This window comes from Pseudophryne corroboree, chromosome 4, assembly GCF_028390025.1.
Source record: "Pseudophryne corroboree isolate aPseCor3 chromosome 4, aPseCor3.hap2, whole genome shotgun sequence".
Taxonomy (NCBI): domain Eukaryota; kingdom Metazoa; phylum Chordata; class Amphibia; order Anura; family Myobatrachidae; genus Pseudophryne; species Pseudophryne corroboree.
In genome coordinates this window covers 614,747,154-614,761,593 of record NC_086447.1, presented here as the reverse complement: position 1 = coordinate 614,761,593, position 14,440 = coordinate 614,747,154, and the positions used below count along the sequence as shown (strand labels likewise).

The window sequence follows — 14,440 nt, the reverse complement described above, 5'->3', positions numbered from 1 at the left end:
CCATTTATCATGGATTGCATATTGAATGCGATATGGGCGGCATCTCACGACCCAGAACCACATTGCAATATGCGATTCTATCATCTGGATGTATCAACCAGCACATGCAGGGAAAGAAGCCAGTTCCTGTGATGTGCTGTGGCGGCTGCCGGTGAGTCTGCACATGGTCAGCTCTGACCGTACTGCACAGAGGCCACTTCTGGGAAGGGTTCCCTCTGCCCGTCCACAAGTGCGATCTGTAGCCCATAGGCTACCACCATCTTCGCATTCTGGATGTTGGTAATTTTGGCAGCTTCACATCTCCCATAGAATACAATACGAGATACCTGCTGTGGTCCCTCCTACATACTGTACATTCAGGAAATACCTAATATTTGCAGCTAACCCCTGAAAACATGTGTTTTTGGGGAAATACCCACAAATCTACTTTGATAAATGGGCCCCTAAGTTGCTTGACCAGTCGTGTTATATCTCTAATAGCTCCCCCAGCCAAGTAGTTCTCTGCTGGAAGCAGCCTCTAACATGAAATTATATAACTGTTTTTCTATGTTTTGTTTTTTTCATTGTCTTCCTTACTAAACATTTTACTGCCTTTCACTTTCTTTTCCCCGGCTGATCATCACTACTAGATACTTCCAACTATAATGCCTCTTTACCTATCTCTTCTATTTCTAGTTGTGATCCTTAAGTTGCTAGTCTGTCTTCTAAATTGCCTGCCAATACTCTTTTATTCTCTGTAACCTCACTGCCGTCTGTGTTTCTCTGACTACTTCTCAAATTATTTTCTCTTGCTTTAATCTCTGTCCCCGGTTACTTACCTATTGGGCCAATGTAGACTCTCCTTTGCTCCCTTCTGACATCCCTGTCTCATTATTTTCTTCTCCTTTGCACTCTGGGACTGAGATGCTGCAAGTCGACTGTAATTGCTGCCACATTTCATGCACAGAGCTAAATGTTTTAATTTTCCCAATTATACAGTTGTATGCATTTTTTGGTGGCTGGACCACCCCTATCTGTACTAGCTTATAGCCACCATCATAACACCCATTATCTACTCACTTCACTGGCTGTCTATAAAATGGTATATCTATTTCAAGATTGGCTTACTGATTTACAGAGCCCTACATAACCAGGGTCCAAGTATCCTCTGATTCCTTATACTGTCACTTGCTTTCTTTGATATGCAGATGAAGCATTATTAGTAGTACAGGCACAACGCCGATTATCCGGCACCTGATGGTGTGGCACCTCTGTTAATCCGGACACATCTGGTGCAGGGCAGAGTTAGGCTGCAGGTGGAGGGAGTCAGGATGCCGCTGATAACACCTATAATCTGACTAAACGGATAATCCGGCACAGGGCTTGAACCTAGCATGGCGGATTATCTGTGTTTTACCTGTACCTAGAATTTTTTGAGACTGAGGGGTCTATTCATGAAGCAGTGAAAAGTCTGGAGAAATAAGGCATTGGCGAAGTTGCCCATGGCAACCAATCAGCAGTGAACTAACATTTATAATTTACATACTATACAATTGTACGGAGCAGCTGATTGGTTGCCATCGGCAACTTCTCCACAGGCTCACTTCACTCTTATCACTACTTCGTGAACAGACCCCTCAAGCTTTTAGCTTTGCAGACTGAATATTTACCTGTTTACTCAAGCATTTCAGTAATGCTCCTTTATTTTGTCATTATGCCCCCTGAGATTTCATTACAGCAAAGTTATCACAGGTAGAGATGCATATGACTTTGCATTGCTAACACTTGCGTACACTAGGTTCCAAAGCATGTACAAGCATGCAGGATATGCTCCGCAAATAGCCATATGTTCAACTCTGTGCCAGCCCTTCTGTGTTTTCCTTCACAGTCAGTCTGTCTCCCTCTGGCTCTTAGCGAATGGCTCCTGAGTCCTTAGGGGGACATTTACTAAACAGTGATAAGCAGAGAAGTGAGCCAGTGGAGAAGTTGCCCCATCAACCAATCAGCAGCTCTTTATCCTTTTATAGTATTCAAATTATTATTGGTACTTCAGTGTTGATTGGTTGCCATGGGCAACTTCTCCGCTCTTATCACTGCTGGCACGTTTTAATATGTACTTCTCTTCTGATTGGCAGCTAAAGTGGGTGTTTCTCCAGTCATGTGGAGTATATGAAGCTGCATATATTGCAGCACAGTGATTAGCATTGCTTCCTTACGTTGCTGAGGCCATGGGTTTAATTGTAACCAGGAATCAAAATGATCCCAAATTGCTCATCCTACTGCGATGCGGCATGCTGCATGGCGTGCCATCAAGGAATTAAGCAATCACCATCTGCCTGGTATGCCACCCAGCAAGCCATCACAGCAAAGATGAGCATGGCTACATCTGTTATATAGAAAACGGTTTGCTAATATATCTGTTTGCAAACACTATTCTCATTGAGCTCCTGTCTTTTACATGCGTACATGCTGAATCTCCATTTTATTCTCTGTTACTGTCACATCTCATTGCATTAATCACATTAATGCCAATTTTGTAGGTCAATAGGACCGTTTTAGTTTCAAGGTGAAACCTGTATTGTAAAAACAAAAATGCTGTAAAATTGTGGCTGCTATTCTTCATTGGACTTTTCTGATCTGACATTGTCTTACATTGAAGGGAGGTTATGCAATCCTGTACTGTTCCCCTAATGTCTTCCTCCTCCTCTTCTTCCTCCTCTTCCTCGTCCTCCTGGCAGATAAGAAGCACTTGACTCATCTACTTTGCCCCTTTTTTAACCATATTGTTACCTCAAACCCTATTTGATCCTTATTTCTTTGTAAATATATCCTTATATCTATCCCATGCATGTTTAAATTGCTCTACCGTCTTAGCCTCTACCACCTCTGATGGGAGGCTACTCCACTTGTCCACTACTCTTTCTGTGAACTAATTTGTCCTCAAGTTTCTCCTAAACCTACCTCCCTCTATTTTCAGTGCATGTCCTCATGTTCTAGTACTTCTCTTCTTTTTAAAAAATGTCTCCCTCCTGTACATTGCTAAAACCCTTGATACAGTATATATATTTTGGAAAGTTTCTATCAGGTCCCCCTTTTCTTTCTCTGCTCCAAACTATACATGTTAAGATCTTTTAGTCTTTCCAGGTAAGTTTTGTGATGTAGGCCATGCACCATTTTAGTTGCCCTCCTTTGTAGTCTCCAACGTATAATTATTCTGGGTGTGGTTCATCAAATCGACAGTGTCTAGGTCGACAATGTTTAGGTCGACCACTATAGGTCGACAGTCACTAGGTCGACATGGATGGAAGGTCTACAGGGTTTCTAGGTCGACATGTGCTAGGTCGACAGGTCTAAAGGTCGACATGAGTTTTTTTTTTTGGGTGTCGTTTTCTTCGTAGAGTGACCAGGATCCCAAATTAGTGCACCGCGTACCCTCGCATGGCTCGCTTCGCTCGCCATGCTTCGGGCATGGTGCCTTCGCTCCGCTACCGCTTCGCTCGGCACACTTTACCGTTCCAATCGTAGTCCACGTGGATCGTTAAGTATGAAAAAATTCAAAAAAAGAAAAAAATGTTAAAAACTCATGTCGACCTTTAGACCTGTCGACCTAGCACATGTCGACCTAGAAACCCTGTCGACCTTCCATCCATGTCGACCTAGTGACTGTCGACCTATAGTGGTCGACCTAAACATTGTCGACCTAGACACTGTCGATCTTCAGACCGGATCCCAATTATTCTACCAGAGTTATGGCCACCAGACATGAACACAGTATATACAGTGGCATTATTACTTCTTACTTTCACTACTGATTCCTCTTCCTGTACAACCAAGCACTTGACTTGCCTTCCTCATTGCTTTGTTACATTGTTTACCTGCCTTTAAGTCACCTGAAATAGTGACTACTAGATCCCTTTATTCCTCAGTAGTTTCCACTATAATGCCATTAATATTATATTTAGCGATTGAATTTTTGAGAACCGAGTGCATGATTTTGCATCTTTTGGCAGCATTAAACTGTAATTGCCACTCTTTGGTTTACCTCCTGGTGTTCTTGAATGTACTGTACATTGTTTAATTACAGTTTATTACATTGTAACATCTAAATGAATAGACAAATTGTCCTGTGTTATATTTAATATAGTATATAAACAACACTTTGCTCTGACCTCTTGCCTTTAATAAGCTGAAAGTACAGAGTAAAAATGTAAAAGTAAAATACAGTATTGATATAAAGTTATTATATTACTGATAGAATGCCTGTAGCTTTATTTAAAATAAAAATAATATTGCAGTGTTATATGTACAAGAATGGATATTTATTTCTCTTTAGGAAATCTATGGCTTATAGAAGCACTGAGCTTCTTAACAAGTTGAAGACCGCTGGTGTCGGTGAACGGCCCATTATATGGGTTTCACATAGCATGGGAGGTTAGTGCCTTGCCTTACATAATTTTATGCACTTGGTGAAAAAGCCACTTCAGTTTTGCAATATTGTAGTGCCTGACACTGATTTATCAGAGTGGTCAGCCTATTTTTGTTAGTTAATGTACAGTGAGTTTTTAGTATTATTACAAACAGTAAAACACTGTTCTCAAAAAAATATATTGAAAGCCTCAGAGTAACCAACTATTCCATTATTTGTAATAAATTATATGCAAAACAAAAATCAGATATTGATGTACATTTTATACAGATGAGACTAAATGACAATAACAGATGATTATATCACTTACAGTAATTTATATCACTTGATTTGTTTTACAGTATGTGTGTTTTATGGTGGTGTTTTTTTGCTGTGCTATACACATACTTTACTAGACTCATGCCATGTTCAGGATTTTACCGTTTTCATTTGCTCTGTTCACTTTTACTGTTCTCCTCTCTTTTTAGTGTGTGTTGCGCAAATATGCTTCAATTTACGTTAAGTTGCCCAAAAGAAAACACAGTATACATTCAGCAAAACCATAGCCCAGCAACTGCTAAGTTCATAAGATGGTGTCTTTTTCCAAACATCTTAACCATTATATAGACGCTCATCTAAATAGAGGCAGATATGTTGCATGGGACCTTGCTCATGTTGGTATTAAGCCGTGGAGAGTGATAAAAGTACCAGCCATTTAGCTCCTGTCATTTTGCAAACACACTATAATGTGGCAGTTAGGTGCTAATTGGTTGGTACTTCTTTACGCTCCAAGGCGTAATACATTTCCCCCCATGATGAGATGATGTACAGTATAAGTTCAAGACTAGTTCCTGTTTGCTCCAGTTAGTTTGTAGTGACATTTGCCACCTAGAAGAATCTTGCATTTGCAGTGTTTTCCTTAGTATTCAAATATAGGAAAAAGTAATTTCAAGCTTATTCCCTCAGGATTGTTGGTAAAAAAGATGTTGGTAAATGCATCAAGGGACCAAGACATGCAAGATCTTGTGAAGAACACACGAGGGATTGCCTTCTACAGTGTGCCCCACCGAGGATCTCGACTGGCAGAATATTCAGTCAATGCTAGATTGCTGCTGTTTCCATCTATAGAAGTCAAGGAGCTTAGCAAAGGTGAGCACCCTGGCTGCATAGCACAGTAGGACTCAGAAGTAGATTTAGACCTCATGGGGCCCTAAGCAAGATACAGATTTAGGGCTCCACTCCCTCAAACGGGATTAGTATGAGATCCCGATGGTCGTATCCCGATGGTCAGAAGACCAACTCCAGCACCCCGACAGCCGGGATCCCGGTGGCGAGCACAGCATATCCCGTCGGGGGCTCGCTGCGCTCAGCACGGTTCGGGCCCAGTGGCGACCTTCGGTAGCCAAAGGGTTCTATTTCCCCACGGTTGGTGGCATGGACCACCACTCAAGTGGGGTAATCAGCCTGGTATTGCAGATGGTGTCAGAATTCCCGGCGTCGGTATATTGACCGCCGGGATCCCATCCGGCGGTCAATTCACTACCTCCCCAAACAATCTATAGCACTATATTTTCATTCCTGCTTTATGCCCCTTACATTATTTGTTGTTTTTGCCCCTTAAATTCTATTACAGTATATTACATCCTAAAAAATTCCTGGTAGGTTAATTGGCTCCCAACAAAAAATTAACCCTAGTGAATGTGTCTGTGTAATAGGGAATCTAGATTGTAAAGCTCATCTGGGGCAGGGACTGATGTGAATGGGCAAATATTCTCTTTAAAGCGCTGCGGAATATGTGTGCGCTATATAAATAACTGGTAGTAATAATAATAATAATTACATTCCCCCTTGTCTGATTGCACCATGCCCCTCACAAGAGCCCTTATTTAATCTTTCATGAAGATAGAACAGAGTTGAGGACTCGGCAGCATTTTCTGCCGAAGGTGGTTTCATCTTTCCACAAACCAGCCTATTGTGGTGCCAGTGGCTACTGACACTTTAGTTGAGTCAAAATCTTTGGATGTGGTCAGAGCTCTGAAAATTTATGTTGCCAGAACGGCTCGGGTTAGGAAAACCGAAGCTCTGTTTGTCCTGTTTGCTCCCAACAAGATTGGGTGTCCTGCTTCCAAACAGACCATTGCACGCTGGATTTGTAACACGATTCAGCATGCTCGTTCCACGACCGGATTACCGTTGCCGAAATCGGTGAAGGCCCATTCTGCTAGAAAGTTGGGCTCGTCCTGGGCGGCTGCCCGAGGGGTCTCGGGATTACAGCTTTGTCGAACAGCTACTTGGTCGGGTTCGAACACTTTTGCGAAGTTTTACAAGTTTGATACCCTGGCCGATGAAGACCTCAAGTTTGGTCAATCGGTGCTGCAGAGTCATCCGCACTCTCCCGCCCGTTCTAGAGCCTTGGTATAACCCCAGGATTCTTTTGGTGTCCCCAGCATCCTCTAGGACGTATGAGAAAATAGGAATTTAATACCTACTGGTAAATCCTTTTCTCTTAGTCCGTAGAGGATGCTGGGCGCCCGTCCCAGTGCGTACTGTATCTGCAGTTATTAGTTATGGTTACACACCTGTTGTGTTCTGTTTATAGTCAGCCTGTTGCTGAAATTGTTCATGCCGTTGGCTTGTGTTCTGTTGAATACCACGTTGTGCGGCGTGCTTGAGGTGTGTGCTGGTATGAATATCACCTTAGTTTAACAATAAATCCTTTCCTCGAAATATGTCCATCTCCCTGGGCACAGTTCCTATAACTGGAGTCTGGAGGAGGGGCATAGAGGGAGGAGCCAGTGCACACCCCTTTTGAAAGTCTTAAAGTGCCCATGTCTCCTGCGGATCCCGTGTATACCCCATGGTTCTTTTGGTGTCCCCAGCATCCTCTACGGACTAAGAGGAAAGGATTTACTGGTAGGTATTAAAATTAGAGATGAGCGGGTTCGGTTTCTCTGAATCCGAACCCGCCCGAACTTCATGTTTTTTTACACGGGTCCGAGCGACTCGGATCTTCCCGCCTTGCTCGGTTAACCCGAGCGCGCCCGAACGTCATCATCACGCTGTCGGATTCTCGCGAGGCTCGGATTCTATCGCGAGACTCGGATTCTATATAAGGAGCCGCGCGTCGCGGCCATTTTCACACGTGCATTGAGATTGATAGGGAGAGGACGTGGCTGGCGTCCTCTCCGTTTAGAAATTAAAATAGATAGGAGAGTGAGAGTGAGACACTTCATTTACTTACTGGAGTTTAGGAGGAGTTATACTAGTGACTGATGACCAGTGACCTGACCACCAGTGCAGTTTTATAATTTATTATTATTTAATAATCCGTTCTGTTCTTGTTCTCTGCCTGAAAAAAACGATACACAGTGACTCAGTCACACTCGCATACCATATCTGTGCTTAGCCCAGTGTGCTGCATCATCTATGTATAATATCTGACTGTGCTCACACAGCTTAATTGTGGGGGAGACTGGGGAGCAGTTATAGGTTATAGCAGGAGCCAGGAGTACATATTAAACAGTGCACACTTTTGCTGCCAGAGTGCCACTGCCAGTGTGACTGACCACTGACCACTGTGACCAGTGACCTGACCACCAGTATAGTATATTGTGATTGAATGTCTGCCTGAAAAAGTACACTCGTCGTGTGACTTGTGTGGTGTTATTTTATTCTATAAAAATTAAAAAACTCATTCTGCTGACAGACAGTGTCCACTCCAGCAGGTCCGTCATTATATAATATATACCTGTCCGGCTGCAGTAGTGATATATATATATTTTCTCTAACGTCCTAGTGGATGCTGGGGACTCCGTCAGGACCATGGGGAATAGCGGCTCCGCAGGAGACAGGGCACAAAAGCAAGCTTTTAGGATCACATGGTGTGTACTGGCTCCTCCCCCTATGACCCTCCTCCAAGCCTCAGTTAGGTTTTTGTGCCCGTCCGAGAGGGTGCAATCTAGGTGGCTCTCCTAAAGAGCTGTTTAGAAAAGTTTTTTTTTAGGTTTCAATCTCAGTGATTCCTGCTGGCAACAGGATCACTGCATCGAGGGACTTAGGGGAGAGATTTCCAACTCACCTGCGTGCAGGATGGATTGGAGTCTTAGGCTACTGGACACTTAGCTCCAGAGGGAGTCGGAACACAGGTCAGCCTGGGGTTCGTCCCGGAGCCGCGCCGCCGATCCCCCTTACAGACGCTGAAGAGACGGCAGAACGGAGGTCCGGAAAACAGGCGGCAGAAGACTCCACAGTCTTCATGAAGGTAGCGCACAGCACTGCAGCTGTGCGCCATTGTTGTCACACGGCTCACTGACTCAGTCACGGAGGGTGCAGGGCGCTGCTGGGGGCGCCCTGGGCAGCAATATAATTACCTTTAGTGGCAAAATAAATACATCACATATAGCCATTAAGGCTATATGTATGTATTTTAACCCAGGCCAGTTTATTAAAAACCGGGAGAAGAAGCCCGCCGGAAAAGGGGCGGAGCTTATTCTCCTCAGCACTCAGCGCCATTTTCCTGCTCAGCTCCGCTGGTGAGGAAGGCTCCCAGGACTCTCCCCTGCACTGCACTACAGAAACAGGGTAACAAAGAGAAGGGGGGCATAAATTGGCGATATTTATATATTAAGAGCGCATATATAGTAAACAACACCTTCTAGGGTTGTTTATATACATTTATAGCGCTTTTGGTGTGTGCTGGCAAACTCTCCCTCTGTCTCCCCAAAGGGCTAGTGGGTCCTGTCCTCTATCAGAGCATTCCCTATGTGTGTGCTGTATGTCGGTACGTGTGTGTCGACATGTATGAGGAAAATATTGGTGAGGAGGCGGAGCAAATTGCCTGTAATGGTGATGTCACTCTCTAGGGAGTCGACACCGGAATGGATGGCTTATTTATGGAAATTACGTGACAATGTCAACACGCTGCAAGCCGGTTGACGACATGAGAGGGCCGGCGAACAAATTAGTATCTGTCCAGGCGTCTCAAACACCGTCAGGGGCTGTAAAATGCCCATTTACCTCAGTCGGTCGACACAGACCCAGACACGGACACTGATTTCAGTGTCGACGGTGAAGAAACAAACGTATTTTCTTTTAGGGCCACACGTTAAGGGCAATGAAGGAGGTGTTACATATTTCTGATACTCCAAGTACCACAAAAAAGGGTATTATGTGTGAGGTGAAAAAACTACCTGTAGTTTTTCCTGAATCAGATAAATTAAATGAAGTGTGTGATGATGCGTGGGTTTCCCCCGATAGAAAATTATTGGCGGTATACCCTTTCCCGCCAGAAGTTAAGGCGCGGTGGGAAACACCCCTCAGGGTGGATAAGGCGCTCACACGCTTATCAGAACAAGTGGCGGTACCATCTACGGATAGGGCCGTACTTAAGGAGCCAGCTGATAGGAGGCTGAAAAATATCCTAAAAAGTATACACACACATGCTGGTGTTATACTGCGACCAGCGATCGCCTCAGCCTGGATGTGCAGAGCTGAGGTGGCTTGGTCGGATTCCCTGACTAAAAATATTGATACCTTTGACAGGGACAGTATTTTATTGACTATAGAGCATTTAAAGGATGCATTTCTATATATGCGAGATGCGCAGAGGGATATTTGCACTCTGGCATCAAGAGTAAATGCGATGTCCATATCTGCAAGAAGATGTTTATGGACACGACAGTAGTCAGGTGATGCAGATTCCAAACGGCACAAAGATGTATTGCCGTATAAAGGGGAGGAGTTATTTGGGGTCGGTCCATGGGACCTGGTGGCCAGGGCAACTGCTGGAAAATCCACCGTTTTTTACCCTAAGTCACATCTCTGCAGAAAAAGACACCGTCTTTTCAGCCTCAGTCCTTTCGTCCCTATAAGAGTCATATCTGCCCAGGGATAGAGGAAAGGGAAGAAGACTGCAGCAGGCAGCCCATTCCCAGGAACAGAAGCCCTCCACCGCTTCTACCAAGTTCTCAGCATGACGCTGGGACCGTACAGGACCCCTGGATCCTACAAGTAGTATCCAAGGGGTACAGATTGGAATGTCGAGAGGTTTCCCCCCTCGCAGGTTCCTGTAGTCTGCTGTACCAATGTCTCCCTCCGACAGGGAGGCAGTATTGAAAACAATTCACAAGCTGTATTCCCAGCAGGTGATAATAAAATTACCCCTCCGACAACAAGGAAAGGGGTATTACTCCACACTATATGGTGGTACTGAAGGCTAGGTGAGACCTATTCTAAATCTGAAAAATTTGAACACTTACAAGGGTTCAAATCCAGATAGAGTCACTCAGAGCAGTGATAGCAAAGAACAAGGGGACTATATGGTGTCCCGGGACATCAGGGATGCTTACCTCCATGTCCCAAAATTTGCTTTTTCTCACCAAGGGTACCTCAAGTTCGTGGTACAGAACTGTCACTATCAGTTTCAAGACGATGCCGTTGGATTGTCCAAGGCACCCCGGGGTCCTTACCAAGGTAATGACCGAAAGGAGGATTCGTCTTCAAAGAAAATGGACGACCTCCTGATAAGAACAAGGTCCAGAGAACAGTTGGAGGTCGGAGTAGCACTATCTCAAGTAGTTCTACGACAGCACGGGTGGATTCTAAATATTCCAAAACCGCAGTTGTTCCGACGACACGTCTGCTGGTCCTAGGGATGATTTTGGACACAGTCCAGGAAAAGGTGTTTCTCCCAGAGGAGAAAGCCAGGGAGTTATCCGAGCTAATCGGGATCCTCCTAAAACCAGGAAAAGTGTCAGTGCATCATTGCACAAGAGTCCTGGTAAAAAAATGGTGGCTTATTACGAAGCGCTTCCATTCGGCAGATTTCACGCAAGAACTCTTCAGTGGGATCTGCTGGACAAATGGTCCGGATCACATCTTCAGATGCATCAGCGGATAACCCTATATCCAAGGACAAGGGTGTCTCTCCTGTGGTGATTACAGAGTGCTCATCTTCTAGAGGGCCGCAGATTCGGCATTCAGGATTGGATGCTCGTGACCACGGAGGCCAGCCTGAGAGGCTGGGGAGCAGTCACACAAGGAGTGTGATCAAGTCTGGAGAATTCTCTCCACATAAATATACTGGAGCTAAGAGCAAATTTATAATGCTCTAAGCTTAGCAAGACCTCTGCTTCAAGGTCAGCCGGTATTGATCCAGTGGGATAACATCACGGCAGTCGCCCACGTAAACAGAAAGGGCGGCACAAGAAGCAGGAGGGCAGTGGCAAAACTGCAAGGATTTTTCGCTAGGCGGAAAATCATGTGATAGCACTGTCAGCAGTGTTCATTCCGGGAGTGGACGACTGGGAAGCAGACTTCCTCAGCAGGCACAACCTCCACCCGGGAGAGTGGGAACTTCATCGGGAAGTTTTCCGCATGATTGGGAACCGTTGGGAAAGACCAAAGGTGGACATGATGGCGTCCCGCCCGAACAAAAAATGGGACAGGTATTGCGCCAGGTCACGAGACCTTCAGGCGATAGCTGTGGACGTCCTGGTAACACCGTGGGTGTAACAGTCGGTGTATGTGTTCCCTCCTCTGCTTCTCATAACCAAGGTATTGAGAATTAAAAGACATAGAGGAGTAAGAACTATACTCGTGGCTCCGGATTGGCCAAGAGGGACTTGGTAACCGGAACTTCAAGAGATGCTCACAGAGGACTAATGGCCTCGGGAGCTAAGAAGGGATTTGCTTTCAGCAAGTACCATGTCTGTTCCAGGAGGAACCGTGGCATCGGCCTTTAAGAAAGGACCTGCTCCAGCAGGGACCTTGTCTGTTCCAAGACTTACCGCGACTGCGTTTGACGGCATGGCGGTTTGAACGCCGGATCCTAAGGGAAAAGGCATTCCGGAAGAGGTCATACCTACCCTGGTCAAAGCCAGGAAGGAGGTGACCGCACAACGTTATCACCACATGTGGTAAAAATATGTTGCGTGGGTGAGGCCAGGAAGGCCCCACGAAAAAATTTCAACTAGGTCGATTTCTGCACTTCCTGCAAACAGGAGTGTCTATGAGCCTCAAATTGGGGTCCATTAAGGTTCAAGTTTCGGCCCTATAGATTTTCTTCCAAAAAGAATTGGCTTCAGTTCCTGAAGTCCAGACGTTTGTCAAGGGAGTATTGCATATACAGCCCTTGTGTGCCTCCAGTGGCACCGTGGGATCTCAACGTAGTGTTGGGATTCCTCAAATCATATTGGTTTGAACCACTCAAATCTGTGGATTTGAAATATCTCACATGGAAAGTGACCATGCTGTTGGCCCTGGCCTCGGCCAGGCGATTGTCAAAATTGGCGGCTTTGTCTTACAAAAGCCCATATTTGATTTTCCATTCGGACAGGGCAGAACTGCGGACTCGTCCCCAGTTTCTTCCTAAGGTGGTGTCAGCGTTTCACCTGAAACAACCTATTGTGGTGCCTGTGGCTACTAGGGACTTGGAGGACTCCAAGTTGCTAGACGTTGTCAGGGCCCTGAAAATATATATATATATATATATATATATATATATATATATATATATATATATATATATATATATATATATATATATATATATATATATATATATATATATATATATATAATTCCAGGACGGCTGGAGTCAGAAAGTCTGACTTGCTGTTTATATTGTAGGCACCCAAAAAGCTGGGTGCTCCTGCTTCTAAGCAGACTATTGCTCGTTGGATTTGTAGTACAATTCAGCTTGCACATTCTGTGGCAGGCCTGCCACAGCCAAAATATGTAAATGCCCATTCCACAAGGAAGGTGGGCTCATCTTGGGCGGCTGCCCGAGGGGTCTCGGCTTTACAACTTTGCCGAGCAGCTACTTGGTCAGGGGCAAACACGTTTGCTAAATTCTACAAATTTGATACCCTGGCTGAGGAGGACCTGGAGTTCTCTCATTCGGTGCTGCAGAGTCATCCGCACTCTCCCGCCCGTTTGGGAGCTTTGGTATAATCCCCATGGTCCTGACGGAGTCCCCAGCATCCACTAGGACGTTAGAGAAAATAAGATTTTACTTACCGATAAATCTATTTCTCATAGTCCGTAGTGGATGCTGGGCGCCCATCCCAAGTGCTGATTGTCTGCATTACTTGTACATAGTTATTGTTACAAAAAAATCGGGTTATTATTGTTGTGAGCCATCTTTTTTAGAGGCTACTTCATTGTTATCATACTGTTAACTGGGTTCAAATCACAAGTTGTACGGTGTGATTGGTGTGGCTGGTATGAGTCTTACCCGGGATTCAAGATCCTTCCTTATTGTGTACGCTCGTCCGGGCACAGTACCTAACTGAGGCTTGGAGGAGGGTCATAGGGGGAGGAGCCAGTACACACCATGTGATCCTAAAAGCTTGCTTTTGTGCCCTGTCTCCTGCGGAGCCGCTATTCCCCATGGTCCTGACGGAGTCCCCAGCATCCACTACGGACTATGAGAAATAGATTTATCGGTAAGTAAAATCTTATTTTTTATATCATTATTTATCATCCAGTCTACTAGCAGCAGACACAGTACGGTAGTTCACGGCTGTAGCTACCTCTGTGTCGGCACTCGGCAGTCCATCCATAATTGTATACCACCTACCCGTGGTTTTTTTTTCTTTCTTCTTTATACATACTACATCTCATTATCATCCAGTCTATATTAGCAGCAGACACAGTACAGTACGGTAGTCCACGGCTGTAGCTACCTCTGTGTCGGCACTCGGCAGTCCATCCATAATTGTATACCACCTACCCGTGGTTTTTTTTTTTTCTTTCTTCTTTATACATACTACATCTCATTATCAACCAGTCTATATTAGCAGCAGACACAGTACGGTAGTTCACGGCTGTAGCTACCTCTGTGTCGGCACTCGGCAGTCCATCCATAATTGTATACCACCTACCCGTGGTTTTTTTTTTCTTCTTTATACATACTACATCTCATTATCAACCAGTCTATATTAGCAGCAGACACAGTACAGTACGGTAGTCCACGGCTGTAGCTACCTCTGTGTCGGCACTCGGCAGTCCATCCATAATTGTATACCACCTACCCGTGTTTTTTTTTTTCTTTCT

The 14,440-nt window shown here is 44.9% G+C and overlaps 1 protein-coding gene across 2 annotated transcripts in view; it reads left to right on the top strand.

The window, feature by feature from the left end:
* Nucleotides 1–14,440, top strand: part of SERAC1 (serine active site containing 1) — a 408,753-nt gene that overhangs the window by 381,102 nt on the left and 13,211 nt on the right. For both annotated transcript variants that reach the window (XM_063917652.1, XM_063917651.1), the window contains 2 exons: nt 4,313–4,410; nt 5,351–5,533. In XM_063917652.1, coding sequence (XP_063773722.1) covers nt 4,313–4,410; nt 5,351–5,533 — 281 coding nt within the window. The remainder of the gene's footprint in view (nt 1–4,312; nt 4,411–5,350; nt 5,534–14,440) is intronic.